At 42.3% G+C, this 17,786-nt stretch overlaps 1 protein-coding gene across 2 annotated transcripts in view; it reads right to left on the bottom strand.

The window, feature by feature from the left end:
• The window catches only part of SRGAP1 (SLIT-ROBO Rho GTPase activating protein 1), a 222,882-nt gene that overhangs the window by 108,394 nt on the left and 96,702 nt on the right, over positions 1 to 17,786 (bottom strand). For both annotated transcript variants that reach the window (XM_006130209.4, XM_089779664.1), the window contains exon 2: positions 4,233 to 4,428. In XM_006130209.4, the coding sequence (XP_006130271.3) occupies positions 4,233 to 4,428 (196 nt within the window). The remainder of the gene's footprint in view (positions 1 to 4,232; positions 4,429 to 17,786) is intronic.

The following is a 17,786-nucleotide window of genomic DNA, read 5'->3' as shown; positions in this document are numbered from 1 at the left end:
CAAGAAGCAATGGGTTTGAATTGTAGAAAGGGGGAGGGTTTATTTGAACATTAGGAAAAACTTCCTAACTGTCAGGGTGGTTAAACACTGGAATAAATTGCCTAGAGAGGTTGTGGAATCTCCATCATTGGAGATTTTTAAGAGCAGGTTAACACCTGTTATGGATGACCTAAATGATGCTTAGTCCCACCATGAGTCCAGAAGACTGGACTTGATGACTTCTTGAGGTCCCTTCCAGTTCTATGATTCTATGATTAGATTATCTAGTTTGAAGAAGACACAAAAATGGGTGAGTGATAATTAGCAAAGAGGACAAGTAACTGATTCAGAGCAATCTGGATTTGATGGTAAACTGGGTACAAACAAACAATGCATATTTTAATATGGCTAAATGCATAGGCACTGACTACATGGGTGTTCGGAGGTTAGCGTAACCTCAGCACCCACTAGCCATAGCGAATATGTGGCACCGTCAATCAGCTGGGGGAAGGATTTGGAGGAGAAGGGGGAGCAGAAAGGAGGTGGTATTCTTGGGGGAGAGGGAAGAGGTGGAACAAGGCTCGGGACTTGGGGAAAAGGATGGAGTAGAGGTGGAGTCTCTAGGCAGAATGGGAATGGAGCATCACAAGAGAAAAATAGAAGAAGTCAGAATAAGCCACATTTATAAGTCAGGTACTCTATCCTGGGAAGCAGTGAGTTTGAAAAAGATTTTGGAGTAGACAATCAGCTGAACATGAGGACCCAGTCTGACAAACGTGATCCCGAGATGCAGAAACAGGAAACTCTCACGTAGGAGCAGATAGGTTTACTTCTTTATTTGGCACTAGGGTGATAGCTGCTGGATACTATATCTAGTCTGGTGCCCGCAGTTCAAGAATAGTATTAATCAATTGGAGAGGGTTCAGAGATGAGCCATGAGTCTGATTAAAGGATTAGAAAATCTGCCTTAGACTCAAAGCTCATTGACTGTATCTATGTACAGGATGTCCCTGCTATAAGTCACCCTGATATACATCCATCCCACACATCATTGACGCTTGTAGGGCCTGGTGGGTTATAAGTCCTCCCATTCCCTGCCGTTAAAGTTGTTCCCAAAAAAAAAGTGCAAATGGAAGTGACCTGCAGGAAAAACATTCCCCATTTTAAGTTGTTTTGCTAGAAGTCCAAGTTTTTTGGAACATACCTTGGACTTATAGCAAGGATGGACTGTAGTTTAACAAAGAGACGGCTAGGTGTAACTTAATTACAATCTGCAAGTATCTACATGGGGAACAAACATTTAATAATGGGCTCTTCAAATTAGCAGAAAAAGGCGTAACACGATCCAGTGGCTGGAAGTAGAAATTAGAGAAATTCAGATTAAAAATAAGAGGCACATTCTTAACAGCGATAGTAATTAACCACTGGGATAATTTATCAAGGGCCATAGTAGATTCTCCATCACTGATAACTGCTAAATCAAGAGGAGACGTTTTTCTAAAGCCAGCCATTAGGCACGCAGGCCTGATGGGAATATCACAGTATGAACTCACCCAGGTGTTCTGAGCTTCTGGGCTTGATGCAGGAATTACTACTGCACTGAAATCATATGGCCTGTGTTATGATGGAGCTCTTACTAGATTATTATTGTGGTCCCTAGCCTTAAAACATATGCATGAAACCCTGGCTCCATTCACCTTCAATGGAAATGTTGCCATTTATTTTGGTGGCATCAGGATTTCATCTGAATATAGAATATTCAGTCCAGACCAATTTTAGTTAAAGAAAACTTTCCTGACATGAATCAAATGTAACCAATAAAGTGGTTTCTGTGCCAAATCTGCATACAGTAAAGAATAATAGCTATGAGTGCAATGAACTGCCCTATTCATCTCGGCAGTGTTAACTAGAAAACCACAGAGAACAATTTAAAATTCAGGTTGCTGTCAAGGGTGCTGGAGGAGGAAATCATGAATTCAAACATCCCTGAACTTTTAATTTTAGTGATGCCAAACACCAGAAAAGAATGAAATTATATCCCCTTCTCTATACAAGAGCCTCAATTAGTACTACCCAGCTGTAAAAACCTGCATTTCCTCCTTGATCATTTACACAACAAAGTTATTTTTGGTACTACAAAAATTGGTGGCACAGTGAAGTTATGGGGACAATGTAAAGTAAATCAATTTATTACAGTATTACTACCAGGACTATCGTACTAATTATATCATTCATTTTCATACATATTCACTTAAAAACACCAGCAGAAGGTGGAATTGCAAAAATCAGTGGCCCTCTGTGAAGGATTTAGATCTGACTTGCCAAAGAATACACAAAAACCTCTCTTATATTTGACAAGGTAGGTGAACTAAATTAAACTCACTTACAAAGATCTTCAAATAGATAGTATAAAAATATCCTGCTAGTTCATATATTTTAAAGCCAGAAGTAACCACTATCATGCAGATAATAACACAGCTCATAGAACCTTACCATGTAATTCCTTTGTCAAGATCATAATTTCTGATTGAGCTACAGCATTTCTTTTAGGAAGACATACAATCCTGATTTAAAGACCAAATACCAGCCCCCATGAATGGAAAATCACAATCCTGAAAAGGCATGGAACTATTTTGAAACATTTTTTAAAAGATTCTTTTTATTTGCCTTTTGATGTTAGAGCATTTAGTATAAAGTTGTCTTCTGCAACCATGAGTGCTAGAAATGAAACCTGGTCTACAAGTTTTGATTGCATATTTATGTTGGTTAAGAATGTCAAGAAAAAAAAATCACATCCCTAGCAGAACATTCCTATGCTGACAAAAGTCCTAGTGTGGTAGGGTTGTCACCCATCTAGGTTTTACCCAGTCAGTCGATTTTTGGCTTCTGTGTACAGGTGACATTTAGGGTTACCAAGTGCTTGGTTTTCGACTGGAAATTCTGGTTGAAAAGGACACCTGGCAACCCTAAATGACATCTGAACCAAAAGTCCAGATTTTGCAGGGCAGGGGGTGGCACTGGTTTATTGCCAGCTCATGCTCAGCTGGGGCCACCTCCTACTTATAGGGAAACTCTTTGAGACAACCCAGCAACAGAGGCAGAGTGGAGAGGCAAATGCAATGGAGGCAGGGATTGGAGGGAAGAAGCAGAGTGGGATGGGAGAGGGCAGAGCCTTCAGAAGAAGAGTAGCAGGGATGGGGCCTTAGGGGAAGAGATGGGGAAGGACCTCAGGGGTCCAGTTACCAGCCATTAGAAAGGTGGCCTCTGATGGGTGAGTGCTCTTCCACTGCCTTATCACATCTTCACCAGTCCTGCTCAACAAACGTTTTTCTATCAATCACAGGGGTTCCAATACAGTTCAGTAATGAAGACAAGCCCTTTGAAATTCTACCACATCCCTTGACAAGTAGCTTCAGGTCTTGTTTCGAAATGTTAAAAATTTGCTCTAAATTTTAGTCTGATCTATCTTCTGCGTCCAGCCATTGGCTCTTATGTTAATAATTCACTGGTATTTGGATTCATTGTGAAATGGTTTGAATGAGCTAATTTTGTTTTATATACACACACACACATAAATTAGTCAAATATATTCATGAATTATTCAACCAGCTCTGTAAACTAGGCAAATAGCCTATTTTATTTCAACAAAATTTAAAATATTTTCCAAAATATACTGAATATATTACTTGATAAATATTATCTGACCACTTCTGCAGTGCACAAAAAGTTACAACACTCCATGCACATACATATACAACCTTTATCCATGTATGAAATATATCCTTGTTGTTAAGGATAGCAGCAATCAATTGGCAGCAAAACCCATATGCAACAACATAAGCAACATCGCAAGCTTCCCTCTCCTACTCCCCCCGCCTCTTTTTTTTTAACCTTTTCCGGGCATCTCTTGGAAGGCTGATCAGCATTTATTATGGGCTTGTCAAATTCTGAAAAATCTGTTACAACAATCAGCATATATAGCTTTGCATATCCAGAGGTGTGCATCACATTGTTTCCCCAACAATTCCTTTTCACATAATATTACATGTGCAACTTAAATTTGAAAAGACTGAAACACTCTGTCATCATACTCAATGAATAGCCACAAACTTGACAGTACCACAAGTTAACAGAAACAAAGTGCCAGGGAGAGGACTCATAATAAAGTATTTGAACTTTTGACAAATTATATAACCTAAACCACTTCCAACACTAGAAAGTCAATTGAGTTTGAGTATGAGAAACTCTCTTACTTGTACTGTTGATGGTCCTTTGTACTTCTTGTTTTTGCCATGAACCTTTCTGCTAATTTTTCTAGATTGCGAGAATATTCCGTCTCTATTTCTGCTTTCTTGCGGAAAAAATCCTGCAGGTCCTGAAGAAGTTGCACCCTCATTTCAGTTTGCTGCTCCAGACATTTCTGCTGCTCTATCAGTTGAGCTCGAATCTCTAAAGGAAACATAAACCACTCAAGTAAATGAAAACAGGAAAGGGGCGGGGGGGAAAAGCACAAAAATAATATTTGCTGCACACTCTTAATAAAACATGCAAGTGAGAAGAAAAAATACAAACTTGTATACATATATATGTTATATCATGTAAATAACCTACCAATAATATCCACACACAGTTATCTTCTACTTTCAACACAAGAGTGGTCACCAATAATCACCACACCTGTGAGTTTTCATATCTGTTTGTTATTCTTAATATGGGGGAAATTACTTGTATCACAGATATGCTAATCTAGCTAGGATGGCAGAACAAACAGGTATTTCTGAAAGCCAAAATGCTTCACAGATTAGCATAGATTCTTGAAATCATGATACAGTTAAAGAAAATCAAATTAAAACCCAAACACCTCCCTATAATATTCATCCAGAATGGCAACAGAAAGGAGCGGCTTTCCTTTAAGATTTGTAGCCACCATTGGCATATGAAAATAGCATCTGATAATGTTTATTTAGTGTTTATAATTCTGCAGTATAAAAATATTTTGTTCTTTAATTATGGGAATACCTATTCAAAAACAATCCTTCTGTTTCTTTTGCAAGACATTAATGTAATAGGAAAATCCTAGAGCAGAAATTCTATTTACATTCATAAAATTTATATCTTTTTTGTCACTGTGTCATTCAAATAAAAAAATGATCATAGCATAGTGTAAAGAAAAATAATTTTGTAACCATATAGGAATGTTAACAATGCTGAAAACTATTAATGTAACAAGGTGATCAGCTTGAGTCAACATCTATTGAAGTTTAAAAAAAAAAAAAAAAAGAAGCAAGAATCTCTTGACTGTTAAAAGGAATTGAGCTGTTTCCTAATTATGTGACCATTTAGTTGATAAACTGACTTTAGAAAATATTAAATGCACTATAGACCCATGTAAAATATTTGTAATAGAAGAGCATCATAAAACCAACACTGTACCTGTGCTATTGGGTGCTGTAAACCACTACTAAAATAACAATGTCACAAAGTCTTACAGTATCTATGATTTGCATCCATATTGGTCTTAGATGAATAAAGGCAGAAATTTAATCTGAAAAAATACTTGATTTAGAATTTAAAAATGTATGCTAAAGTGAGGTGTTATAAATATAAATATAAAATTATTAAGCCAGTAGTTAACTGAAGAGGGAGATGTCCCAAAGCTCTTTCCAAATCTACTTTGAGCCACAAGCTACTGTGTTAATCATTAATGAGACCAGCTGTTTCTATAGTTTGGGAGGTGAACCAAAAAATCATGTGTTTGGTTTTTATTTCACTTCAACTCAAGTCACTGGAAAAGAATTATGCCTCCAGCAAGGATGAGCTACTGTAAGACAATACTATATTAATGGCATACATATGTACTTAGGAGAAAACACTGGAGATGGAAGGTTAACAACAAAAATAGAAAAGAAAAACCCAAGAATAGATCCTGGTGCTAATGGAAATGTTCCGAACACAATTTCTTATGCAAACCATAATATGACTCCACTGCTAAACCTGACATTTTAGTTTTCAGAGAAGTATTTTGATGGACTAAATCCAACTCCTTAGACAGACCCACGTAAATAGTCACTCTAATAGAGATATCACTAGCAATTTCAAGTAGAATTTGTTTTTAAAATAATTACATCCTAATTATACTGTAGGTCAGTGGATCTCACCACTCCTTAAGGGGTCTTCTCCCACAGTGACATGGAATAGAAAAACATTTAAGAAATAGGAAAACATGAGTATAAAATCTACAAAAATGGCAATGATCATTGGGAGTAGGAGCAGTATCGGAATATATTTTAACCTAACCTTTTGAAACTGACTAAATTTCTAGTGGAAAGTATTTCCTTAAAGCTTTTAATGATTTTAAAACAGAGAATCATCTTTAAAAGAAGCACAGGCTCAAGGTTGCAGACATGGGTAGGATGCAGATTATTGAAGCTGGTTGTTTGTCTAAGAAATTGCAGATTCTATTACTTTTTTACTCTGAGGACTTGCTGGGGGAGGAAGCACTCTGGGTGGAGCTGAGGGCTAGCTGCTTCAACCACACACTTTCTGAGAATATGGAGCCACCCTCTCTCACATTGTCCAGGGGCCCAGCAATTCTGTCAGACCCCTAGAAGCAGCTAAGGTTTGGTGGTGAGTGAATTTTACCAGGCAGCACTTCTTCCTTCCAGTGGCCTGAAGTGTGTCCATGAAGGTTAACCCATGAGCTCAGGCTCATTGATTAACTGTTTAGATACACACACTGTCACATCCCTACTTTGAGGGTTAACACATTAATGTAGCCTCACACTCTAGGGCCGTGGTATCCTTCTTGCTATCCACTAGCCATGTGGCTATTTGGCCAGTTGATGAACCCACGCTATCCTGCTGGAGCGCACCGCTCTCTCCTTCGGATGGTGCATACACAGTTCCACAGTGCCAAGGAGTGTGTATGTGTGTGAGACAAAGATGCACACACTGTGTGACTGAGAAACAGATGCATACAGTGTGTGTATTTGAGAGAGAGGCATACAGAGAGATGCAAAGCCCCTTTAAGTATGCAGAGCCCCACTTCAAGTACATGACCCTTAAGTAGACCAGGAAATCCAGACACAACACAGTAGCTGTGATATCCTGCTTTGTTGAGATGGGGTTGAGTGGGGAATTCAAAGAGGGAGGGGAGGTGGGACATCCTAACATCAATACCCCTTTCCCCTCCCTCCATGCACACCAAGCAGCAGGCTCCAGGCAGCAGCTCCAAGGCAGAGGGAAGGAGCAGTTGAGCAGTGGGGGGAGGGGGGCTAGCTGAATTGCTGCCCCAACCACATACATAACTTACAGGGAACTTAGGGGAGCAGATAGGGGGGAAATGCTTGACCACTCTGGTTCCAAACCCCCAAAAGGGGACACAGCTTTTCCAGAAAATTCTGCAAGTACAGGCAGTCCCCGGGTTACGTACAAGATAGGGACTGTAGGTTTGTTCTTAAGTTGAATCTGTATGTAAGTCGGAACTGGCGTCAGCCGCTGCTGAAACTGATCAGTTTCAACAGCGGCTGAATCTGGACGCCAGTTCTGACTTACATACAGGTTCAACTTAAGAACCCCAGGCGTCCCCAAGTCAGCTGCTGCTGAAACTGATCAGCGGCTGATTCCAGGAAGCCTGGGGCAGAGCAACTCTGCCTCGGGCTTCCTGTAGTCAGCCGCTGGTCAGTTTCAGCAGCGGCTGACTTGGGGACGCCTGGGGCAGAGCAGCTGGGGTGCTGCTGGGTTGCTCCAGTAGCACCGCTCCTCGGCGCTACTGGAGCAACCCAGCAGCACCCCAGATGCTCTGCCCCAGGCGTCCTGATTCAGCCGCTGCTGAAACTGACCAGCAGCGGCTGAATCAGGACGCCTGGGGCAGAGCAGCTGGGGTGCTGCCGGGTTGGTCCAGAGCGGCGCTGCGGGACCAACCCGGAAGCCCCCAGCTGCTCTACCCCAGGGGTAGGCAAGAGAAGCCTGGTCTTCTGGGGGGGCACTAGCTGCACCCCCCCAGCAGACCAGGGAGACAGGGGTGGCAGGACCGCCCAAGTCCTCCACGGCTTTGCTCCGTCTCCCTGGTCTGCTGACCTGGGAGACGCGGAGCAAAGCCGCAGGGCACACGAGCAGCGGGACAGTCCAGGCGCGCAGCGGCTGTCCCACTGCTGGCATGCTCCGAGGCTTTGCTACTCATCTCCCTGGTCTGCTGGTCTCGCAGACCAGGGAGACAGGGATCAAAGTCTTGGAGCGCGCCTGGGCTGTCCCGCTGCGGGCGTGCTCCAAGGCTTTGCTCCCCGTCTCCCTGCAGACCAGGGAGACGGGGAGCAGCTTTTCTCACCCCGGAGGATGGGGGCGGCGGACCGCGGCACATCTGGGCGTCCCGCCGCTCCCGTCCTCCGGGGCGAGAAAAGCCCTGTTCGTAACTCGGGGACTGCCTGTAGTGGATCATAAGTTTATTTCAGGATGATGACTGGAGAGGAGTGGCTGTTGGCAACGCCCCACCAGTGGCAGCACAGAAGTAAGGGCGACAATACAGCCTTACTTCTGTGCTGCTGCTGGTGGCAGCTGTGCCTTCAGAGCTGGGCTCCCAGCCAGCAGCCACCATTCTCCAGTTGCTAGGCTCTCAAGGTTGTGCTGCTATCAGAAGGAAAAACAACAGTACCACAGTCACCTCCTACAATAATCTTGCAACTCTCCCCGCCACACACTCTCCTTTTTGGGTTAAGATCCCTATCATTACAATATCATAACATTTCAAATTTAAATAGCTGAAATAATAAAAATTACAATTTTAAAAATTCTATGACCATGACATTGACTTAAATGGACCATGAATTTGGTAGGGCTCTAAATATTTCCCTTTCTTCCACTGCAATTACATTATAATCAGATCTACATCCCAGCAGTTTTATCCTGATCCCTACTGCATTGCATTAAAATGGGTCTTAACATGGTTTTACCTTGCAAAGATTTTCTCCTTCCTTAAGCATAGTTTTTGAATTGGATCATGGATTTTTCCTAATCTCAGGAAATGCTAGCATGGGAAGACATGAGAAAATACTATTGCTACTCATTTTTCATTACACTTATTTTCACTGGGTGCGTCTACATTGCTTTGTTATTTTGAGATAACTAGCATTATTTTGAAACAACAATGCGAACGTCTACACAGCCATTCTGTTATTTTGCAATAATTTCAAAATAACGGATGGCTTATTCCACAATCTGTAAACCTCATTCTATGAGGAATAACACTTATTCTGACATAGCTATTTTGAAATAAAGCACATGCAGATGCTCCACTTCTGCTATTTTGAAATAGCCCCTCACCAGGGTCATTTTAAATTATTCTTCCTCAGGGTCTCCTGAGGCTCTAAATCGAGATAGCACATCTACATTAGGGAAGCCTGCCTCAGACTAATTTTAAGACTTTCCTGCAGTGTAGACGTGCATACGGAGATAAAGGGCATAGATATAAGGTGAAATGTTGGGCTCCTTGACATCTCTCAGACATTTCTTTTGACTACTCCTCAGTGTCCCCTGGCTGAATTTTCCGTTTCTACCTCTCACTCATGCCACAGTCTCAATCAGACAATGAATGGGTAACATACTCAACCACAGCAGGCAAGTAATATTTATAAGTTAAACTTACCCATACCCCATATTTCACTGCCTTATGTAAAAACAGAACAGTAGAAACTGCACTACAGAGCTGACTTGAGCTACTAATATGACTTGGCATGATTTGTAGTATCTCATAACTACAGAACACCACAGTAATACAAACCATTACACAATAACTCTGTGGTATAGATAGACCTCTGCTTAAAATGTTTGCAGTATAAAATCATACACTGCTATGGGATACAGAATGATTAAGATAGCAATACTTCAGTAAAGAATGAAATCTGACAACCCAAGTTTCATACACACCGGCATTTAAGAACCCATCAGATACCCTCAGAAGGCAATGGAAAGCTCACTTTAACTTCAATGGGTAAAGAACTAGACACACTTTGCATGTGAAATAACTAATATTTAAAAAATATAGAATTCTATCATCACCACTCTCTCTGCTAATGAATCTAACTTTTCTATTAGCCCAAAAGCTCTTATATTCTTTGTTGTTTGTTAATTTAGTGCTCATGGTAAGTGCCAAAATGGCAACAATCCTGACTGTTTTCCCAAAAAGCAGCTGCAGCAGAGACAGTCCCACATGCAGTCTCAATCTTGTCTGAGAGAGTTACATTTTTAAGTAATAGGTAAAATACTAAATGTATTAATATAATTACACAGATGTATTAATATAATTAACTGAGTAAAAATATGACAGGGCTAGGGCACAATCTGGCTAACAGTCACACATACAAGTAGCCTAATAGGACTACTTGAGAATACGGATGGGTGCTCACAGGTATAGGTTTTTGCAGGAGAGCGCCAATATTCCCAATTTTTTCCATGTGCAGAATAAATGTTATGTGCACCAAGGCATGTGCAGATGTGCACCACCAACAGAAACACATGCTGCCATCTATGGACAGCTGTGGGCTCTCTGCTAATCAGCTAGGTGGCACCTGAATCTCTCCTGGGAAGCCACCCAAGTAAATAGCTTACAGGGAACAGTAACATCAGAGAATGGAGTTGCACAACATATCCATCTCAGTTTCACATTCTCTCTCCCACAAGAGAAAGCTCAGAAAAACAGATCTATGTGCCTCAACAAAAAATGTCTCTGTGACAGTGCTTGTATTCCTGGAATATTAAAATACAGCTCCGACGCGGCTACCATCCCTCCTCAGCCTTTCTTGAATGTATGGTCTTATTATTGATTTACATTCCAGATCCTGTTTACCTAGAAAAAGAGTTATTTAATTATTTCAGCCTAGATATTATCTGTTGACTAAAACACATTCATATTTAAAACAGATGACAGAAAATTGCTTATCTTGCAATTCTGCTTCTCTGAAGATAAAATTTTAAAAAATTCCTAGGTCCTAAGCACAAGACTGGCAATACCCTGAGTTTGCTAAAACCAATGGGCTACTTGGTGCCAGCATTGCCTGCATCAGTACAGATGCAGCCTCCACTCCTTTGTAAGCTCAGACAGGCAGCTTCATCAATTCAATGTCCTGCATTATCACTAGCTAGGCCAAGCATTACTTCCTCATATCTCCCGGGCTTAGGATCAGCTCATTAGATGATATAGGGCAGCAGTGGGCAACCTGTAGCTCACGGGACACATGCAGCCCATCTGGGTCTGTGGGGCCCACAAGACATTTTATTTACTGTTGCTCATATACAGGGTTACCAAAACAATAAATGTAAATACTCTGCTAGAAATGAGCCCTTTCTACAATAGATTAGTAAAAATTGTAATCACGAGACAAATTATTCTGAGGAGTCTAAAGCCAGATCCTGAAAAATGTTATGTGATTAAATTTTACTCACAAATACTGTGACTTCATACCATCTTAAAGTTTTTATTGGATAGGGCCTTAGTTGATATACTAGTCCCCTTCATCTGCTTCTCCAAACACTTCCTCACAACATGCCCTTTTACCAACTGAAACTTAAATTCACTTATTTGCCAAAGTGAAATTTCCCCATCTTACATACCATCTCTGCATTTGTCCCATAGGCAATTTTTGAACTAGGCTACATTTCCTTTCTAATTCCTTCACTGTATTTTATTTGGCAGACACAGAATTTTCTGCCTCTTCAGAAGAAAATGGTTCTTTGCAACTTATTCAATGGTAATTGGCTAGAGTGCAAGGTTTAATTCAGTCCACCTGAAAGACTTGAGCAGCAAGCTAAAAGTCAAGGACACTGAAGCTTCTGTTGAAATCTCTGTGTCTACTTATTTCTTAACACTAAAATAAATTCATTCAAACAATTACAAAAGGTGGGGGAGTCCTTGTATGCCCATTAGTAGAAATTTTAGTTTACAAATTACTATAATGACAAAAGCGAGGACTCCTGGATCATTTTAAAAATCAACATCCAGGTCACAAACAAAGAATTAATAGCTGTTTCTTGTGCAAACTAAAGCTATTTCTACACAACCAAAATATATTTTCTTTAGTTTTAAATAAACCAACCAACCAACCAACCAAACTGGATTATCAACAATTCATCCTCTTAACCAAGGAGGGGTCTTGCAACCTCACAATTATATAGTATATATAACTGCAGAAGCTGCTGTTGTTGGACAAGAAACCTGCTATTCAGATCCATAGCTGATGGTCACCTGGCTGCCTCCAGTCAGAGCCATCTTGGTGGATGGCATTTTGCCTGCAACTTGATTGGACTGTTCTGCCACAACATCAGTGCCAAGTGGCCATAGTTTGGCAGGCAAGCTGCCTGCATAACATTTTGAGCTCCAACTCTTCTGCAGAAGCTGTTAATCTGTGCCAGCAATTAAGCAGTGGCACAACATCCTTCCTTAAATTTGATAACAGCAGACTTCATCCTTTGGTCCCTGCCTGGCAGCACACACTTCTACCCCTGAAAGGCACGAGGGAGCACATTCTATTGCTTCAGTTTACACAGAAGTGCCACAGCTCAAAACAGTAAGGAACGGTGTTAAGGATTCCTTGTCCAGAAAGGCCTGTTAGAAAAGTGAGTAGTCCTGCAGCACCTTAGAGACTAACACACACACACACACACACACACACACACACACACACACACACACACACACACACACACACACACACACACACAGCACCTTAGAGACACTCTCTCTCTCACACACACACACACACACACACACGCAGCACCTTAGAGAGAGACACACACACACACACACACACACACACACTTTTGTAAACAAAATCCTCTTCCTCAGATTAGTAGAGAGAAAGAGTGGAGAAAAAAGGGGGGAACCTTCAAATGTATAAAAGAACAAGAAGGGAGAGGGGAGGGGAAAATCCCGTCAACAGTACATTGAGACAAGGTGGGGTTTTTTTGGGGTGGGAGGGGCAACTGTGGAATTTCAGCACTCACAGGATATGTAAGTCCCCTGTAAGCTGTGCAGTTTTGCAGCTACCTATTTAGCACTGTGAAGGGCATAGCCCTGTGGAAGCCAGGGGTGGACTGCCCCATCCCCGTCCTCTACTTTTACCAGTACACCCCTAGGAGCCCACAGAGTGAGAAGCATTGGGAGCTGGTAAAAAAAAAAAGATGGAGAACATAGAAACAAGAGCTGGCAGATTCAGTCTCACACCTCTAATGAGGTGATGTATAACCAGCCACTGAACTGATGGCACAACTTATAAAAACGGACACATCTTGGGGTCATCGTTATGAACTTGCTAGTAAAGTGCAGATGGGCATTTCCATTAGCATAAAGCAGGGGTGGCCAACCAGTTAGACACGAAGAGCCAAAAGAGCTGTGGATAGTAGTGCAAAGAGTCACACATCCCTCCCCCAGAGCCAGGCACCCCCAGCTCCTCCCCCAACCTAATGCCTTCCCTCCTCCCCCCAGCCCCAGCCCCCTTCCAAAACCCCCCACTCTAACCCAATGCCCTCCCCCTCCCCCAGAGCCAGGCACCCCCAGGTCCCTCCCATTCTAACCCAATGCCTGGGTTTCACCGGAGCTGCCACCACCACAGCCATGCACTTCTCCCTCCAGGAACTGGAGCGTGTGCACAATGCTGGCATGCGGCTCCGAATGAGCTGTAACCCTGAGAGCCGCATTTCTGTGAGAAAAGAGCTGCATGTGGCTCAAGAGCCACAGGTTGGCCACCCCTGGCATAAAGGGTGTCAGTCTTGTCCTGGAAATCCTATTGTATATTAACACTGTTTTCAGCATATGCCTAATCACTGCTGGATCATCAATAGAAGCAAGAGCAAGTTTTCAGAGTTGTAAATGGGGAAAACAAAATAAGTCAAAATTTGCAGGTAGTATACTACTTTCCTTTTTTAAAATCACAGTAGATTCCTTTTTTAAGATCACATGTAGAAACCCATCACCTGCTTTAGAATCTTGACTCCTTCTCTGTCAGTCTTTTATTATCTAAACACATTCAAGTTGGTTCCTTCTTCTGCATCTGTCCCATTCCCCCTGCACCAGAAGTTATTTTAGTACATCTGTAAATCAATTCTTATAATTTAGTGTAAATGGAAACAAAATCAAATGTGGCTTTAAGATTTTATATGAACCTCTACTACATTTGTAAAGAAATATAGTAGTGCAGATTAGAAAAGAAGATAGAGCCAACCTTTCCTCTCAGTTAACGCTGGCATAAATCCAAATTAACTCCCATTGAGGCAGATACTTCATTTTGTAGCTAAGAAAATATACCTTGACCCAGCGAGTGCAGTACATAGAGAAATATTAGCAACTGTCTAGTCTAATTGTTAAAGATTAAAGGGGTTTAAGGTTGTAATTTTAACAAGAGGAAATGGTTGTCTTCCATATAATAGGATGGTCTTTTGATTTAACTCAAGGCTTCAGATGATCATAATTTTCTGAAGTCTTTTATAGAACAGAAAGTAATATCTGAAATTTAGCTCAGGGAAGGCATAAAAAAATCACTGTTAATTCTAAGAAAGTTTTAATCATTCTCTATTTGCTTGGATCAAGCTGATAAAGTGAACTGACCATGTTTAAATATAAAACATGCCCTTAATGGTAAACATGAATACCTACAGTCGTAGTATTTAGTAACAGCAACCTCTATGCATTCTATAATGCTCAGAATATAGTATGAAATACAAGTATGTACCAGAGGAAGAAAGTCAAGTATCAGTTTATCATAATGAGACCAGTAATGAAAACCTAATGATCTTAATCAGCTTCCTTACTTCTAAAGCTCAGTAAAGATAGAACAAATCTTTGACCCTGTTGCTAGAGCAACTGCACAAGAGGGATGGACTATGAGGTAGACTCTTGTTTAACATGACAGCACTCACGTGGTCATAGATACTGCATCATTATTGTACCAATGCTTCCTTGAAATTGTATCAATGAATCTCTCTCTTTCAGCAAAAATCAAAACCATCTTAATATGCTGAAGACTACCATTTCCCCCTGCTAAAATTACAACATGAAGTCTAACAATTTGACAATTGCTAATTTTTCTCTATGTACTGCGCTGACTGGTGCAAGATATATTTTTTAGGTACAAAATGAAGCATCTAGCTGCAATGGGAGACTGAAGCAAAGTTGAACTCAATTGTATAGAGATAGCCCAATATCCACTAACAGCAGTGGGAAAGGATAAATCCTTCTCAGTCACGGGGAAGACTCTGTTTCAGCGTCCCACTATTTGGAAGTTTAAATTGGACTGAGAACCACATTCAATTAAATTTAGTTTCACTTGTTACAGAGGAAGGAGGGAAAGGCTCCCCTGAAGTTCCTGCTAATGGTGATTAAAAAAAATCAGAGTGGAAGGGATTGATTGGAGGGAACCCTTACCCATCCATCCAATGCAAGAGGAATGGTGAGTGTCTGCCCACATAATTTTTGCACCAGTTCTACACATGTTGCCAGTTCTATGAACATAATCAGTTTGCTAGAAATCAAAAGATTTTTTTTGAAGGGAAGCAGCAATAGATCCAAACTTAAAACTGCCATTTTGGCATTCTACACTGCAGAATATGCTCACCTGCAGTCTTCCAGCAATAACTCATTAGTTAAAGCCTACACTGAAAACAATCCCTCTCCAAAGAGGCATATAGATGGTTATGATTTCCAGCAGGGCTAAAATGACTGCTGTATGGTAGTGAGGACATCAAGAACAGCTGCAGTAAACAGATGCATTCATCTCTGTAAGCTAGCAGGAATGGGGCAATGGAAGAATCCTTCATGTGTTATTTAACTGGAGCTCTCTTCTGGAAAATAATACTATTCCATAAATACAAGTACGCTGCTAAAGTTTAGAAACTTAGGCAGCTAAATCCTTCCTACTGTGATTAAAGAAGTGTGCAATACAAATATTTTGACTAGCAATTAGTACTTCAGCAGATGCTCTTGGCATTTGCAGGTCCTGTTTAGTACGGGAACTACAGTAAGATCCCTCTCACCAATTTGAAGTTAAAATAAAATATTAAATAAATCAGTCATCAATACAGTAGATAATCAGGAGGAGAGACTACAGACATAGTGTAAGGGTAGCAACTTTGTGACTTGAGAGCCACCTGACACAAGTTTTGTGTAGTTGGCCATGACAGAAAAAGACTATGGTTTGAAAGGTATTATCAAAGATAACATAAGGAAGTAGCCAACAACAACAACAAAAGAAAAATTCCTGTGTTCTGGCTATCTGTCCTCCAAATGCGGGCAATGGGCAAAACAACAAAGAAAGTTTTGGAAAGCAAAATACAGTAGATGGGGATAGAGGGAGGGAATAGGAAAACCAAGGAATTAGGGCAGGAGTGGGCAATACTTTTTGCCCAGGGACCACTTCAAAATTTTTTGAAGTACAGGCAGTCCCCGGGTTACATCAATCCTACTTATGTCAGCTCCCTAGTTACGAACCGCCCCCCGTCCCCCAGCAGACCAGGGAGACGCGGAGCGGCTTTTCTCAACGCGGAGGACGGAGTGGGGGGACCGCGGCGCGTCTTGGCAGTCCCAGCGCAGCGAGAAAAGCCGCTCCATGTCTCCCTGGTCTGCTGGGGGGAAGCGCCCCCCGTGCCGCCGGAGGCGGCAACAGTGGAGAAGGCACCCAGCACTAGCTGCGCCCCCCCACCCCCCAGCAGACCAGGGAGACGCGGAGTGGCTTTTCTCGCCGCGGAGGATGTGGGCGGTGGGACCGCCGAGACGTGCCGCGGTCCCGCCGCCCGCGTCCTCCGCGGAGAGAAAAGCCACTCCGCGTCTCCCTGGTCTGCTGGGGGAGGGGGGCGCGCAGCTAGTGCGGGGTGCCTCCACCACTGTCGCCGTCTCCAGCGGCGCGGGGGGCGCTTCCCCCCAGCAGACCAGGGAGATGCGGAGCTAGCGCCCTCTCCCCCCCCAGCAGACCAGGGAGACGCGGAGCGGCTTTTCTCGCCGCGGAGCAGCCATCCTGGGCCCCATACTTTGGGGGGCTGGGTAGGGCTCAGGGTGGCCTGGGTGATTACCAGAGATGCTGGTGCCAGCAGCAGATCTTGGGCCTGTCTTAACACTTATAGCAGTGGCAGTGGGAGCCACAGGAAGCAGACCAACCCAACTCCAGCCTGCTCCCCTCTGCCATCTTATCAACATGGTATCCAAGCACTTGGTAGTGCTGCATTAAGCAATATGACTGTGTCAAAGTAGAAAAATTTTGGTAATTTTATTAACCCTATATCTACCTCAGTTTCCCATTTATTTTGTGTTGCTACCCAGGGAGGAAAACATGATGGTTTGCTCTCAGGACTGGCTAAGAGATGTAGGGTTTGTCTTCATGTACAGTGCTACTGAAGCATAGCTGTAACATTTTACTGAAGATGGTCCTTCTGTAATGGGACAGCTTCTCCTCTCAGTGTAATTAATCCACCTCCCAGAGAAGCAGTAGCTATGTCTGTGGGAGGAGGTCTTCCCTTGATATGGTGCTTGATATAGTTTTCATATCCCAGAGTGACATAGTTATACCTACAGACGTAGGTCTGTAGTGCAGACCCAGCCACAGGTGGGTCAGCGTGTGCGTGTTGCCTAGCTCTCTGAGCAGACTGAATAGGTCGCTAAAGAGGACTGGTCTAAGCTGATCCATCATAATGAAAAATCCAAAAAGATAATGGAAGCCAGATCACCAGGACATCGACTTAGGGAAGAAAGCATAGCAGACACCTCAGCTTGAGAATAAAGGACTGAGGGAAGTGAGGTGTGGGAGAATAAAACTGAGCTCTGGAGAAATGTT

This window comes from Pelodiscus sinensis, chromosome 1, assembly GCF_052426305.1.
Source record: "Pelodiscus sinensis isolate ZL-2025 chromosome 1, ASM5242630v1, whole genome shotgun sequence".
In the NCBI taxonomy this organism is placed as follows: Eukaryota; Metazoa; Chordata; order Testudines; family Trionychidae; genus Pelodiscus; species Pelodiscus sinensis.
This window is presented reverse-complemented; position numbering and strand designations above follow the sequence as displayed.